We start from the raw sequence: 13,730 nt of genomic DNA on the forward strand, positions 1-13,730 counted from the left end.
TACTTCTCTGCCTCTTTGAAAAGTGAAAACAGTGTATTGACAAGTTCTCTTAGTTGCTACAGCTGTGTAACAAATCATTCCAAAACTCAGTGTCATAAAACAACAGCAATCTTCCTTCCTTCCTTCCTTCCTTCCTTCCTTCCTTCCTTCCTTCCTTCCTTCCTTCCTTCCTTCCTTCCTCCTCCCTCCTCCTTCCTTCTCCTCCTCCTTCTCCTCCTCCTCCTCCTCCTCCTCCTCCTCCTCCTCCTCCTCCTCCTCCTCCTCCTCCTCCTCTTTCTCCTCTTCCTCCTCCTTTTTCTCTTCATCTTCTTCTTCCTCCTCCTCTACCTCTTCCTTCTTGGTGGGCCAAGGATTCAGAATGGGCATAACTGGGCATTTCTGGCTAGGAGCATTTCATACTGTTGGGTAAGACAGTGGCAAGCTAAAGCAGAGGGGCTGAGCAGCTAGAGACAGGTGGGCATTTCTCTCTCTTCAGGCTTTTTTTTAAAATTTAATTTAATTTTTTTATTTTTTAAAATATATTTTATTGATTTTTCTTACAGAGAGGAAGGGAGAGGGATAGAAAGCTAGAAACATCAATGAGAGAGAAACATTGACCAGCTGCCTCTTGCACACCCCCTACTGGGATGTGCCCGCAACCAATGTACATGCCCTTGACTGGAATCGAACCTGGGACCTTTCAGTCTGCAGACCGACGCTCTACCGCAGAGCCAAACTGGTTTTGGCTCTCTTCAGGCTTTTTATCAGAGTTTTCTATGTGGCCTTTCCCTGTGGGCCAGTTTGGGTTTCCTCACAGCATGATGACCTTGGGTTGTTGAACTGGTACATAGTGGTTCAAGGCCCCAATATTATGTTCCAGGGAACAAGGTAGATATTGCTTCACCTTTTCTGGCTTTGCCCTGAATTTGGTTGGTTAAACTTGTCACAAACTCTCCCAGATTCAAGGTGAAAGGTATTAGACTCTACCTATTGATGGTGCAGTGGTAAAATTTTAAGTTAACATGTATATTATGGGCTGAATTGTGTTGAAGTCCTACACCCCAGTATCTCAGAATGTGATATTTGAAAATAGGGTTGTTCCAGATGTAATTAATTAAAATGATGTCAATAGTGTGGATAAGGGCCCAATATGACTAGTGTCCTTATAAAAAGGGGAACAGACAGGCACATAGATAGAGTGCCATGTGGAAACAAAGGCAGAGATTGGGGTGATGCTTTTTAAGCCAAGGAATGCTAAGGTTGCCAGTAACCACCAGAAGCCCGAAGAGTGGCTTGGCACAGATCTTACCCATTTAACCCTCAGAAAGAAGCCACTTGGCCAACACCTTAATCTGGGAAGTCTAGCCTCTAAAATTATGAGACAATAAACATCTGTTGCATAAATCTTTCAGTTTATGGTGCCTTGTGATGGCAGCCCTATAGAACTAGTGTAATGTGGGATGAGAAATATTGTTGTGACAATTTTGAAAAATAAAATCTGTTCCACAGGTTGTCAGAGAAATATCTGTGTTTTCCTTCAGGTGCTCTGATTCTCTTTCAATCTTACTGTCCCTTGGTTTCATAATCTTAAAAAATTTATAGTGCAGGCAACTTCTTGTTTCTACTAATATATACAGTAGATTTAGTTTTGAATTGTTTTCTTACTAGGTACTACTATTTTGTGAATAACATTTTTCTAATTTCTTTCTAGTTCTTATCATGAGAGGATCCATGGAAGCGAAGGCAAATTATCTTCTTTCACCTTGTCGACATTTTAACCTCACTGTAGCTCCTGCAGTTGACCACTTGGAGGAATATAACTTTACCTATAATCCAAAACCAGCCACTAGAAGCTCAGCAGTTATGGAGGAAGAGCCAACCAAGGAAAAGTCTATGAACCATACTTGTGGAATTATGAATTACTCAAATAATTGTGTATATGTTTCTTTGCACGTAGAAATGGATGCAAAAAGTAAGTTTTAAAGGAAATTAGAGGGAAAAGAGAAATTATATAAGGGCTATCACATTAACTTCACTGAAAGTAAAGTCATTGAAGAATAATTTTATTGATGAAATAATATGGCTAGAAAAATGTTAGCTCTTTTATCTGTCCCCCCCCCCCCAAAAAAAATGTGATATTTATGGGACCCACCCTACCAGGAGGCAGAAGAAGGATTTAGTGATTTGAGGGTCACTAGAAAGACCCTCTGCCCTAGAAAAAGCCTGAACATGCCTATTATCTGTGCTTGAAGTAATACTACCACACTTGGGTATGCAAGGGTGAGATTTATTTTAAAATGTGAAATCCATGTACATTGTGACATGCTATTAACATCTTACTTTGAATTGATTTAACATGTCCTCTTAGAGCCGAGAACCAGGCCTGCATTAAATGATTTTTTATTTTATTTTATGATTAAGGTATCATATATGTGCCCTTATCCTCCCATTCCCCATCCCCTCATCCCCTCACTCCCTGGTGTCTGTGTCCATTGGTTAGGCTTACATGCATGCATACAAGTCCTTTGGTTGATCTCTCCCCCTCACCATAGCTAAGTGGGATTTTTGATGTGAAGCGGAGAAGATGGCGGGATGCAGATTAAGCACTTTGGTCACTGGAGGAGTTGGGGGAATGTAATGAAGGAGCCCAAAGACAAAAATTACACATATCTTAGTTCTGCTTAAGGCTGATTAACTTCCTACTCACTCTCGTATGATTCACCACAATTGATCCTTTTACTAAGCACTGTGCCCTCACTTAGCCACAAAACCTACTCCTGAAGAGCATTTTAGGATCTAACCATTTATGAGTGCCTGCTGTATGCCAAGCAGCTTTCCAGGCATTGGGGACACAAAGGGAGATGAAGGTAAAGCAATCAAGGAGGTCATTCAGTGCGACAGGTGCTATGCTGGAGTCATCTGCTGTGTGTTTGGGTGTCCCCGATGTCTGGGAGCCTTTTAGACGCCTTTAGAATGGTTTTCTATAGCGTTATTTTTGAGGCAACTGTTTTAAAAATATTTATTTTAAAGCAAACACAAATATATACTATGTGTGCATTTTGAAAGTAAAATACATAACTCCAGAGAAATTTCTCCTGTGAGTTAGTTTGCCCAGGAACCTACAGCTTCTGCAGTTAGTGCGTATTTCAAGGTTTGTGTTTGGTGGGGCTGGAGGGAAGAGGGGAGAGGGTAGGAGAAAGTCTGTACCTTTTAGTTCAGGTGTGAGGTTGGAAGGTAAGTTTTGGAAAGGCTGCATAGGAAAGGTGACTATTATGAAATCTGAAAGATAAAGAGGTATGGATTATAGATACTAAAACATTTACGTATTTCAATGTACATTTATGTATCAATTTAATTACTTAATGCTTTAAAACATAAAGGAAAAATAAACATTTCTATTATGATTTTAAGAGGATTAATTTTTGTGTTAAAGGAAAAATCTATAAATCTAGTCAGAGTGAAATGATAGCTAATTTTTTTGGGGGGATGTCCATAATTCAGAAAGATTATAGGGGTGCATAAATAGGTGGTTTTGTATTCTGGGAAAAAGATATCCGTTTTGCCATGTGTAGAAGATTAAGAAATTACTCATATTTTACTCTGCTGTGCAAAGACTAATGTGATCTTCTTAAAAGCCCAATCTATCAGGGAATGAAACAAAATTTAGTCCAATTTGGTAAAGTTACTCTGAAACAATAATTTAAACCGTCTCTTTAGGTTTTTTTCAGATTCTCATTTGTTCCCCTTTGGCTCTCTCCCAGGTGGCTGCAGGGATACAGGGAAGGTGTGCGGCATGGGCTGTGGGGAAACATTCCTCTGTGTTCACACTGATGCTGTGCTCCCATAGTGGGTGGGCTGGCTGGGCCTCAACTGTGCACATTCTGCTCTTGCAATGTAACTTTAATGAATGCATGGTTCTTTTTCTTTTTAATGGCTTGACCACTGCCCAGGGACACCTGGTGGTTGGACCCATCTTGGCTTTTGCTGGCACTAACAATCTTCTATTCCTTTTTTAAAAGGGGGGGGGGGGAATGCCCGGCTAGCTCAGTCGGTAGAGCATGAGAGACTCTAAAAGGGGGGGGGGGGAGAGGAGAGAAAGAGAGAGAGAGAGAGAGAGAGAGAGAGAGAGAGAGAGAGAGAGAGAGAGATCAGTGATAGAGAATCATTGATTGGCTGCCTTCTGCATGCCACCTACTGGATATCGAGCCCACAACCTGGGCATGTGTCCTGACTAGGAATCAAACCATGACCTCCTGGTTTATAAGTCGATACTGAGCCACTGAGCCACGCCGGCTGGGCTGACTACATACTTTTATCTTGCTGAGTGAGAAATGCAAGTTTGGCAGCTGTCATGGAATGATATTGGGGAGGCCAAGCACTATGTCATCCCAGTCAATTATGACTTTTCTTCATTCAGCTTCCTCTCTGAATAACTGTTGACTGCTTGTGTAGTATACACCTGCCCATGGAGGGAGGGTCCTGTGAAAGGGATACCCAGATCATGAGCACACAGGGCAGTCATCCAAGGGTATATACCAGTTATATATCTTGCTAGGTTGAATAAATATTAGCTGTGTTATGTGTGCAAGGATGAGTGTCCGGAGGATGGCTTAGAAAGTCAGTACAGTTGTGTCTTGCAATGATGAGGTTGCCTTTGTTTAAGTCACTGATTCCTGGGTCGGCTGGCCAGTGTGTCTCTGCGGGACCAAAGGAGATCGTGCTAAACTCTTGCTGGATGGTGACCGTCCTCCACATGTGGCTTCACTGTCATTTGAAGAACAACTATTTACCTATATCGTCATTCAGTTTAGGCTTGGATAACTGCATGTTTAATTAATGCACATTCTTGATCTGATCATCGCCTTGAGAACTGGTATGAAAAGGGGAGTCTGACTATTCATCCGCCAAGGCAGCTTTCACCTCCTATGCCTCAGCCCAGCCCTTTCTCTTTATCTGTCTTTATTTTTCTTCCTCATCCTCCTCATCCTCAATGCATCTTTGTTGATTTCAGGATATAATTTTTGGCTGCTTGGCTATGTCCTGGTCTTAACCTAGTGATAGAAATGACAGTGAAACTTACACGAGCATAACCTGTAAGAAATTAACCCTAGAATTTCAGAACTAAATGGATCTCTGGAAGCCACCTGATCAAATTTCCTCCTTTAGTACATCATGGAAGTATTCAGGAGAGCAAATACCCATAAAGTGAAGTTATGTACTACTTAGATTTTAGTTAAGGGCAGACTACATAATAGAACCCAGCTGCACCACCACATAACCTCTTGTGTATTGTGTCCTTTTATTGTATTTTTATAGTATTTTTTTTTCTTTGCAGATTTCTTTTGTCCCATGAAGATCACTTGGTATGTGTTAGTAATATTAGTTTTTATACTTGTATTTTTGCTCACTCTCATTGAAGTCCATCGGCAAGGGCAGAAGTGGCAGAGTAAGTATTGAGAAATAAATCCATCATTTGATATAATCCATTTAGTTTCAAGGGATTCCTAATCTTATCCATAGGTGTTTTTTTTTGTTGTTGTTTTTTTTATTTTGTTTTAGTTCAATTTACCAGTTACTGGGCACCTACCGTGTGTTAATGGCAATTCAATAGGGAGTGGTGATAAAGAATGTTAGCATTGGAGCTCTAAGTTAAGGTGATGAGTGGGGGGGTGGTTTAGGGTGGATCTTTAATGAGTGTGAGTGTGTCCATAGATTTTTGGCTGGGCTGAGCTAAAATGTGGAACTGGAAATCAAGACAGTGGGGATGATACTAACATATTTAATAACTAATAACCACCCTATCAGGGTGGACACTGAATGTGAACTATTGTCATAGCCCTACTGTTGTGTACCCATGCATATATCTGCCCTGCTGGTGGGTATCCATCCATATACTGCCTCTATGAGTGCGTGCCCATGAATATACTTGCTTAATATCAGGCCTGATCGAAAGTAGTGGTCTCTTAAAGACAAGAGAAAAATGTGTCAGTGTGAGACTGGTCCTTGGAGACAGGTGGACCCGTTAGAATCCTAGTACTACCGCTCACTAGTTATGTGCCTTTGAGGAAGTTGCTTACTGTGTCTGAGTGTTTTTTCCTCTGTAAAACAAGGCTAGTCACCGTTACCACGCAGGGTTGAAGTAAGCATTGAGCGGAAGAGATTGCATAAGAAACTTAACACAATGTTGAGCATGGCAACGCTCAATCAACAAAAGCTGTTTATTGTGCTGTTTGTGTTATTTCCCAAGGCTCTTATGTTCTTTACCAGGCAAGGCTGCTAGTCATTTCAGTAGCCAAACAAATGGTTGCCTCTAGGCTAGAGTGCAAGTGCCATTAATTCTTTCGACTAAATATTTGTTGCTGATATTTCTGAGAGCACTTTCATATCAAGTCTTGTTACTGATACCTTATATGGAAAACCCCTAATGCATTGATTAATGATCATAATATTGTATTGTATATTTGTACAGTAACATTCTCACAAGATTTTCACTAGATTCTCAAACCATGGAAACAGGGTATGTGCTATTATTTTTATTTTTATTATTATTTTTTAAAAAAACAACATGCCAAAACCGGTTTGGCTCAGTGGATAGAGCGTCGGTCTGCGGACTGAGGGGTCCCAGGTTTGATTCTAGTCAAGGGCATGTACATTGGTTGCGGGCACATCCCCAGTAGGGACTGTGCAGGAGGCAGCTAGTCGATGTTTCTCTCTCATCGATGTTTCTAGCTCTCTATCCCTCTCTCTTGCTCTCTGTAAAAAAATAAAAATAAAAAAAGAGTAATTGAGTGTTGTTGCAGTGTTGAGATTTAAAAAACAAAACAAAACAACAACAACAACAACAATGACCCTGAGCCTCAGGGATATCAAGTGTTCTGTCCAGAGTTATATAACTAATAAAATGTCAGCATTAAGACTCAGGATCTTTCTAGTTTTGAAAATTATATTATTTTAAATAAATGCATGTTATGGCAAATAGTGCTTAGTTTTGAGTTTTTAAAGTCTATTTTTTCCATATAATAGCATACTAAAAAGAGAGACAGAAACCAGCCACGTCACCTCCCTGGGCTTCAGAAAGAAAATGGGTCTAGAAAGAGACAAATAGTGGGGATTGACATTGAGTTCTTTTTTTTTTTTTTAAATATATTTTTATTTATTTTTTATAGAGAGGAAGGGAGAGGGATAGAGAATTAGAAACATCAGTGAGAGAAACATTGATCAGCTTCCTCCTGCACACCCCCCCCCTGAGGATATGCCCTTGACCAGAATCGAACCTGGGACCCTTCAGTCTGCAGGCCGATGCTCTATCCACTGAGCCAAACCGGTTTTGGCAACATTGAGTTCTTATGAACATCGACCCACATGACAAGCTTACTAGCTTTCAAAGGCTTGCTTTATAAATCCAAGCATATACAGTAATAAAAAGTCACATCATTTAGGATATTAAATATCAAATAATAAGATATTTTGTATATGATATCTATGTATTATAATATTATAAATAAAGTAACATTCTATTCACAAGAGCTGGGTTTTTCATTAGGGAGATGGCATATAGCATTTACGGCAGCGGAGAAGACACTGGTTTTACAAAGAACCTACATTTGTTCATGAAAAAACAACTTCAGAAAAAGCTCTTTATGTCTCACCATTCCAGGCCCTGTTGCGAATGGCCCATTTTCCCTGGTAATCCTTGGACTCAACACGGGGAATATATTTTAAGAATGCGCTTGGTTACCATCTAAATATTTCATTTCTTTTCTTGGAACAGGTCATAAATACAGACCTTCATCTGTTCCCTTAAGAAGTGATTCTGAGAAACCCCGAGCAATGGAAATGCGAGTAATTTCAGGTGAGCTCTGTGACATGCAAACAGAACACTGCTCAGCGAATTCCAAAACTTCACCCTTTCCTTGTTCACTCAAGGCCACGAGATCGGAGCTCCTTTAAATTAGCCTCGTATCTGGAAGAAAGGACCCACGGGCAAATGATATCTAGTTTAATATGTCTTATTCTCAGGGGACAGTCACAATCAAAACCACCTCCTTAAATAATGGCAAGTTCGCTGCTCAGTTGGCAAGAAGAAATGCGTGTGGGTAGGCAGAGGAGGAAAAGCAATCAGGAACAAGCCTGGGATTTATTTTTAAATGAGACAAGATACCATTACTTCTCAGAACTGCAAGAAGTAATTGCAGAGCGGGCCTGGCTCTGGCCGGAGCCTTTACGTAGCAGAGTGTGTCATTGTGCGGGGAGCTTCTAACGGCCCCAATTAAAAAGAACCCTGTCCTCTCCCGAGAAATGGAAGTGGAGTGAGGGAATCCTCATTAGAGCAGCAAGGGGGCTGTTAGCGCAGACACTGTAGTGCCACCTCCTTCTTCAAATTGGGAAGCTTCCTTCTGAATTCAAGCTGTCAAATCACATTGGAAAGGAAGAGGCAGACTATGACAGGGCCAAAGGGCTCTTCGTCAGGGAGAAATAATATCCTTGCGTGGCTGAAAACCACAGAATTACGAGTTATATAACTATATCTCCTCGTGCACAGCCAGGGAGCAGACTTCTTCGTGCTTTGTGAGAAGTTACATAAGGAAACCTCATGTCTGGTGTGTAAAACCGTTTTCAGAACTGAAAGGAAATGGAACAAATCCTGCCCCCCCACCCCACCCCCACCCCCCCAACGGCAGCTGCATCTGTAGCCATGTGGAGATTTGCACAGCAGCTCACTGGGGACTGTGCTCCTGAGGTGTTCTCAGCTATTTAAGTTAGCAGGCACCCAGCCCCCTAGCTGGAGGAAAAGTTGGACTGGGTGCACCTGAACAGCTCACTTTTATTTTAATTAATTAATTAACAAATTAATCAAACATTTTACTGATTTCAGAGAGGAAGGGAGAGGGAGAGAGAGAGATAGAATCATCAACGATGAGAGAGAATCACTGACGGGCTGCCTCCTGCACATCCACACGCTGGAGATGGAGCCCACAACCTGGGCATGTGCCTTGACCGAGAATCAAACCATGACCTCCTGGTTCATAGTTCGATGCTCAACCGCTGAGCCATGTCAGCTGGGCCAAGAGAGCTCACTTTAAAAATATGTACATATTTTCTAATCTCAGCATTAGGAGTAACATTATTAACCTATTAGAGGCCCAGTGTATGGACTCGTGCACATTGAAAGGAAATTAATTAGAAGGTGGCCAGTGGGGAAGGACTGGGTGAGATGGGCTGGACCCGCCCTGAAGCCAACCTCTCATGATCTTTCCCTGGCCAGTGTATCTGGGGCGGTGCACTGCGGCTCGAAGGGCATCTGCAGAGTGAGCGGGGTCCCTCTGGTAGGTGGGGTCCCTGGGCCTGGCCCCTCAGCCTGGCCTGCGGGGATTGGGCTGAAACTAGCAGTCTGACATGCCCTGAGGTGTCCCAGAGTTCTAGAGGGCACTCTGCAAAGTTGCTGTCTCTTGGCAGCTCCTGCATTGAGCATCTGCCCCCTGGGGGTCAGGGCTTATCATAGCCATCTGCTGGCCAGCCGGCTGGTTGGCTGGTTGGCCCGGTTGCTTAGCCTTATATATACACCGTATTTTTCGGACCATAAGACACACTTTTCCCCCCCCAGAAGTGGGGGGAAAAAGTCCCTGCGTCTTATGGTCCAAATATAGCCTACACATATACTTTTTTAAAAAAGTTTTTTTACTTGCCCGGCTCTGTGTGGTCTCTGTGTGCTTGCCCGGCTCTAAAATGGTTCTAAATGCTGCTGTTTACTTTACAGGGTTGATTACATGTGTTTATGACTGTGATGTTGGGTTTTAATGCACATGAAATATTTTAGGACACTATTTGTTTCAGAATCTTTTTTTCTTCATTTCCCTTCTCTAAAAACTGGTGCGTCTTATGGTCCGAAAAATACGGTGTGTGTGTGTGTGTGTGTGTGTGTGTGTGTGTGTGTGTGTGTGTATATGTATATGTATATATATATATATATATATATATATATATATATATACACATACATATATATATGTGTATATATATATATATATATATATATATATATATATATAGCTAAAAATAAGCATTAGCTAAATAGTCATTGGATACTAGCTAACAGTGGGGGAAGTTGATGGAAATTTTGGGTGGTCCGTGACAATTTTGTTTGGTTAATGAAATAAAAATCACAGGGCTGTTTCCAAAGACAAAATTAACTTTTTAAAATAATATATTTTTATTGATTTTAGAAGGAAGGGAGAGGGAGAGAAAGATAGAAACATCAGTGATGAGAGAGTATCATTGATTGGCTGCCTCCTGCAAACCCCACACTGGGGATTAAACCTGCAATTCAGGCATGTGCCCTTGACCGGCATCAGACCGGGGACCCTTCAGTCTTCAGGCCGACGCTCTATCCATGAGCCAAATCGACTAGGGCCAAAATTAACTTTTAAAGAGAAAAAATGGCATTTCCCCTGGTGTCCGCTCTGATCCAGTACACACACCTGACATCCACACACCAGGAATGTTTTAGCCTGGCTCTGTAGGGCTTTTGTTTTAGGGACTCCCAATCCTTTCTCTTTTCAATTTGAAATTTTGAGCACTGAAACCAAGAAAAGTCGATAGTTGTCCTGCCAACATAGACAATGGGGAGAATCACACATTTAAAGTTCTGGCTAACCACAGGACTAACCACACCCTGTGTTTATGAGCCTGTGATTTTGATTCACCAGAGAAACCCTTACCCTTTAATAGCTCTCACTAAAAACCCTCTGGCTTTATTGCCAGGTGTATAATATTAATGTTTAGGCCGAGGGTTGGTGGCCTGTTTTCAAATGAGGCGTCCTTTCGAGAAGAAGCAGATTCCCTCCTGTTATTTATATTCCTTTAACCTAAATGCAATTTTTCCTCCTCCCATTATAAGTTGCTCTTTCTGAGAGAGAAATGGAAAGGAAATAATGTCCCCCTCGAGTGCTGTTTTTAAGGCCTCTCTTTGGAATGATGGATTATATAGGCTGCAGTCAGAAAAAAATGTGCCAGCATGGTTCTCTGGAGAAGCAGTAACACGAGTTTAAAAAAAAAAATGTAGTTCAAAGAGAGCAGTGACTGCAGTCACTTCAGCAGAGCCTCTTGCTGTCCGCTCCGGCTGTACGTCCTGCAGTGTCTCTCAGTTGTTCAGGAGGAAGCATTGTTACACGTGTACACACAGAGTATAGGAGGGCTCACACTCTCAGAGAGACAAGGGAGACCCAGGAGAGATTACCCAGACCCTGGCCCTGCACAGAGCCTGGCGCGCAGTGGGGCGCAGCAAACACGGATGGGATAAATGAGAAGCTTCGCTGTAGGAAAGATGTCGCACAGAATCACACCCCCAGATTTCACATGTCCCTTGTGTTTCCTTCCTTGCTCTGAGAAGTATGGCGGCATATGTTGCCTGTCTGGGCATTGATCTATTTTACATTTTGTTCTTTGGACTATTATCTTCACACAGGTGATTCTTATCCTACTCGCCTTTGAATCCTTGTCCCTCGCATAACGTCTAGCATGTAGTTCATGGACAATAAAAGCTTACTAGGTCACAGTAACGCTAAGGGGAAATGTGTCTAGAGTTAAAAGAGCAGATGAACAAGACATGAATCTTGGGCCGAAACTGATTTGGCTCAGTGGATAGAGCGTCAGCCTGCAGACTGAAAGGTCCCAGGTTCGATTCCGGTCAAGGACATGTACTCTGGCAACTGATCGATGATTCTCTCTCATCTATGTTTCTAACTCTCTATCCCTTTCTCTTCTTCTCTGTAAAAAATCAATAAAATAACAAAAAAGAAGAAGAAAAAAAGAAATGAATCTCGGGCTTTGGGGAAGGTGAAACAAACAGAGACAAAGAGTGATCAGAGGCAGCGTCATTCTACTTCATTGAAGAACATGGAACACACTTGATAGAATTGCTAAGGACATTAAAGAATCATGAAAACACTGACCATTTGAGGAAGAGATTTTGAGAATTAACGCAAAAAGCAGCTTTGGAATGTATCCCTAGACATGGTGCTTAATGAGTTGACCCCATGGGGAAACCAAGGCTGGGGCAGAGGCCTTAGATTAGGACTCAGATTACTGGATGCAAACAATAGAAACCAATTTGACTGACTTGGCAGAAAGGAAATGTATTGGAAAACCAATATGGAACCGGCAGAAGCAGCAGGAAGGTTAGGGAATCTGAGATTGGAAAATAAAGAGGAGTTAAGAGAGGCCAGGTTGCCAAAACCGGTTTGGCTCAGTGGTAGAGCATCAGCCTGCGGACTGAGGGGTCCCAGGTTCGATTCTGGTCAAGGGCATGTACATTGGTTGCGGGCACATCCCCAGTGGGGGGTGTGCAAGAGGCAGCTGGTCGATGTTTCTCTCTCATCGACATTTCTAGCTCTCTCTTTCCCTTCCTCTCTGTAAAAAAATCAATAAAATATATTAAAAAAAAGAGAGAGAGAGAGAGAGAGAGGCCAGGCAACTAAACATGCATCCAAACTCATACCACAGGAATGGTTTGGTGAGAATACCTCTGCTGGTGTCCCTACCGCTGGACGTCCCCTCTGAGCTGCCAAGCTAGCCTTACACCACCGGGCAGTTTTGCATCTCTGCCAGGATCGTCAGCACCACGGGGGAGTGGCTGATTGGTGGGGTGTAGGCCAGGAAGCAGAGAGCGGGAATATCTGCCCCTCTGGCCTTCTGCACCCCAAGAGGCCCCGTGAGCTACCCACAGGCTGGACAGCCAATACATCTGCACAACCCCAGGTTTCTGGGATTCAAGCTTCCACTTATTCCTGCTGCGTGGGTCCATAAAACATGCTGAAATTTTTAAACCTGAAATTCTTCACCTACAAACATTCAACTAAAATCTATTGAATACGGCCGGGACCGGTTTGGCTCAGTGGATAGAGCATCGGCCTTCGGACTGAAAGGTCCTGGATTGGATTCCAGTCAAGGGCATGTACCCTGGTTGCAGGCACATCCCCAGTAGGGGGTGTGCAAGAGGCAGCTGATCGATGTTTCTAACTCTCTATCCCTCTCTCTTCCTCTCTGAAAAATCAATAAAATATATTAAAACAAACAAACAAACAAACAAATAAATAAAATCTATTGAATACGGACTACATATCGGGTGTTAAGTGCTGACAACAGAGTGGTATGTCCTCCAGCACAGTCACTGCCTTTCCAGAGCTGACGCCACAGTTGAGGAGGATCTGGTTGACTTAGGACCGTGATCGGCAAACTCATTAGTCAACAGAGCCAAATATCAACAGTACAAGAATTGAAATTTCTTTTGAGAGCCAATTTTTAATTTTTATTATTTATTTATTTATTTATTTATTTATTTATTTATTTTTGAGAGCCAATTTTTTAAAACTTAAACTTCTTCTAATGCCACTTCTTCAACATAGACTCGCCTAGGCCGTGGATTTTGTGAAAGAGCCACACTAAAGGGGCCAAAGAGCCTCATGTGGCTCGCTAGCCGTAGTTGGCTGACCATGGCCTTAGGAGAAGGGAAGCCAATGAAACTTTAAGAACTCAGTAAGTACGTCCTATATGCACAGTTCTTTCACCCACATCGTTTATTTTATTTCATAAGAACCTCTCTCTTTTCCCCCACGATGAGAACATCGAAGCTAGGAGAGTTTAAGTCACTGACCCACAGACAGGTCCTAGCAGAGTCAGGCTCAAACTCCAATGAATGCACTTTCTAGCACCCCAGTGGCAATGGGGAACTGGGGAGCTCGCCTCTGCTGGTT

At 42.3% G+C, this 13,730-nt stretch overlaps 1 protein-coding gene across 1 annotated transcript in view; it reads left to right on the plus strand.

Annotated features, from left to right (window-relative positions):
* Nucleotides 1–13,730, plus strand: part of TMEM156 (transmembrane protein 156) — a 35,917-nt gene that overhangs the window by 12,490 nt on the left and 9,697 nt on the right. Inside the window, 4 exon segments of the mRNA XM_045581879.1 lie at nt 1,691–1,951; nt 5,315–5,425; nt 7,751–7,831; nt 8,739–8,752. Coding sequence (XP_045437835.1) covers nt 1,691–1,951; nt 5,315–5,425; nt 7,751–7,831; nt 8,739–8,752 — 467 coding nt within the window.

Source organism: Pipistrellus kuhlii, unplaced genomic scaffold, assembly GCF_014108245.1.
Source record: "Pipistrellus kuhlii isolate mPipKuh1 unplaced genomic scaffold, mPipKuh1.p scaffold_m20_p_1, whole genome shotgun sequence".
Classification (NCBI taxonomy): Eukaryota; Metazoa; Chordata; class Mammalia; order Chiroptera; family Vespertilionidae; genus Pipistrellus; species Pipistrellus kuhlii.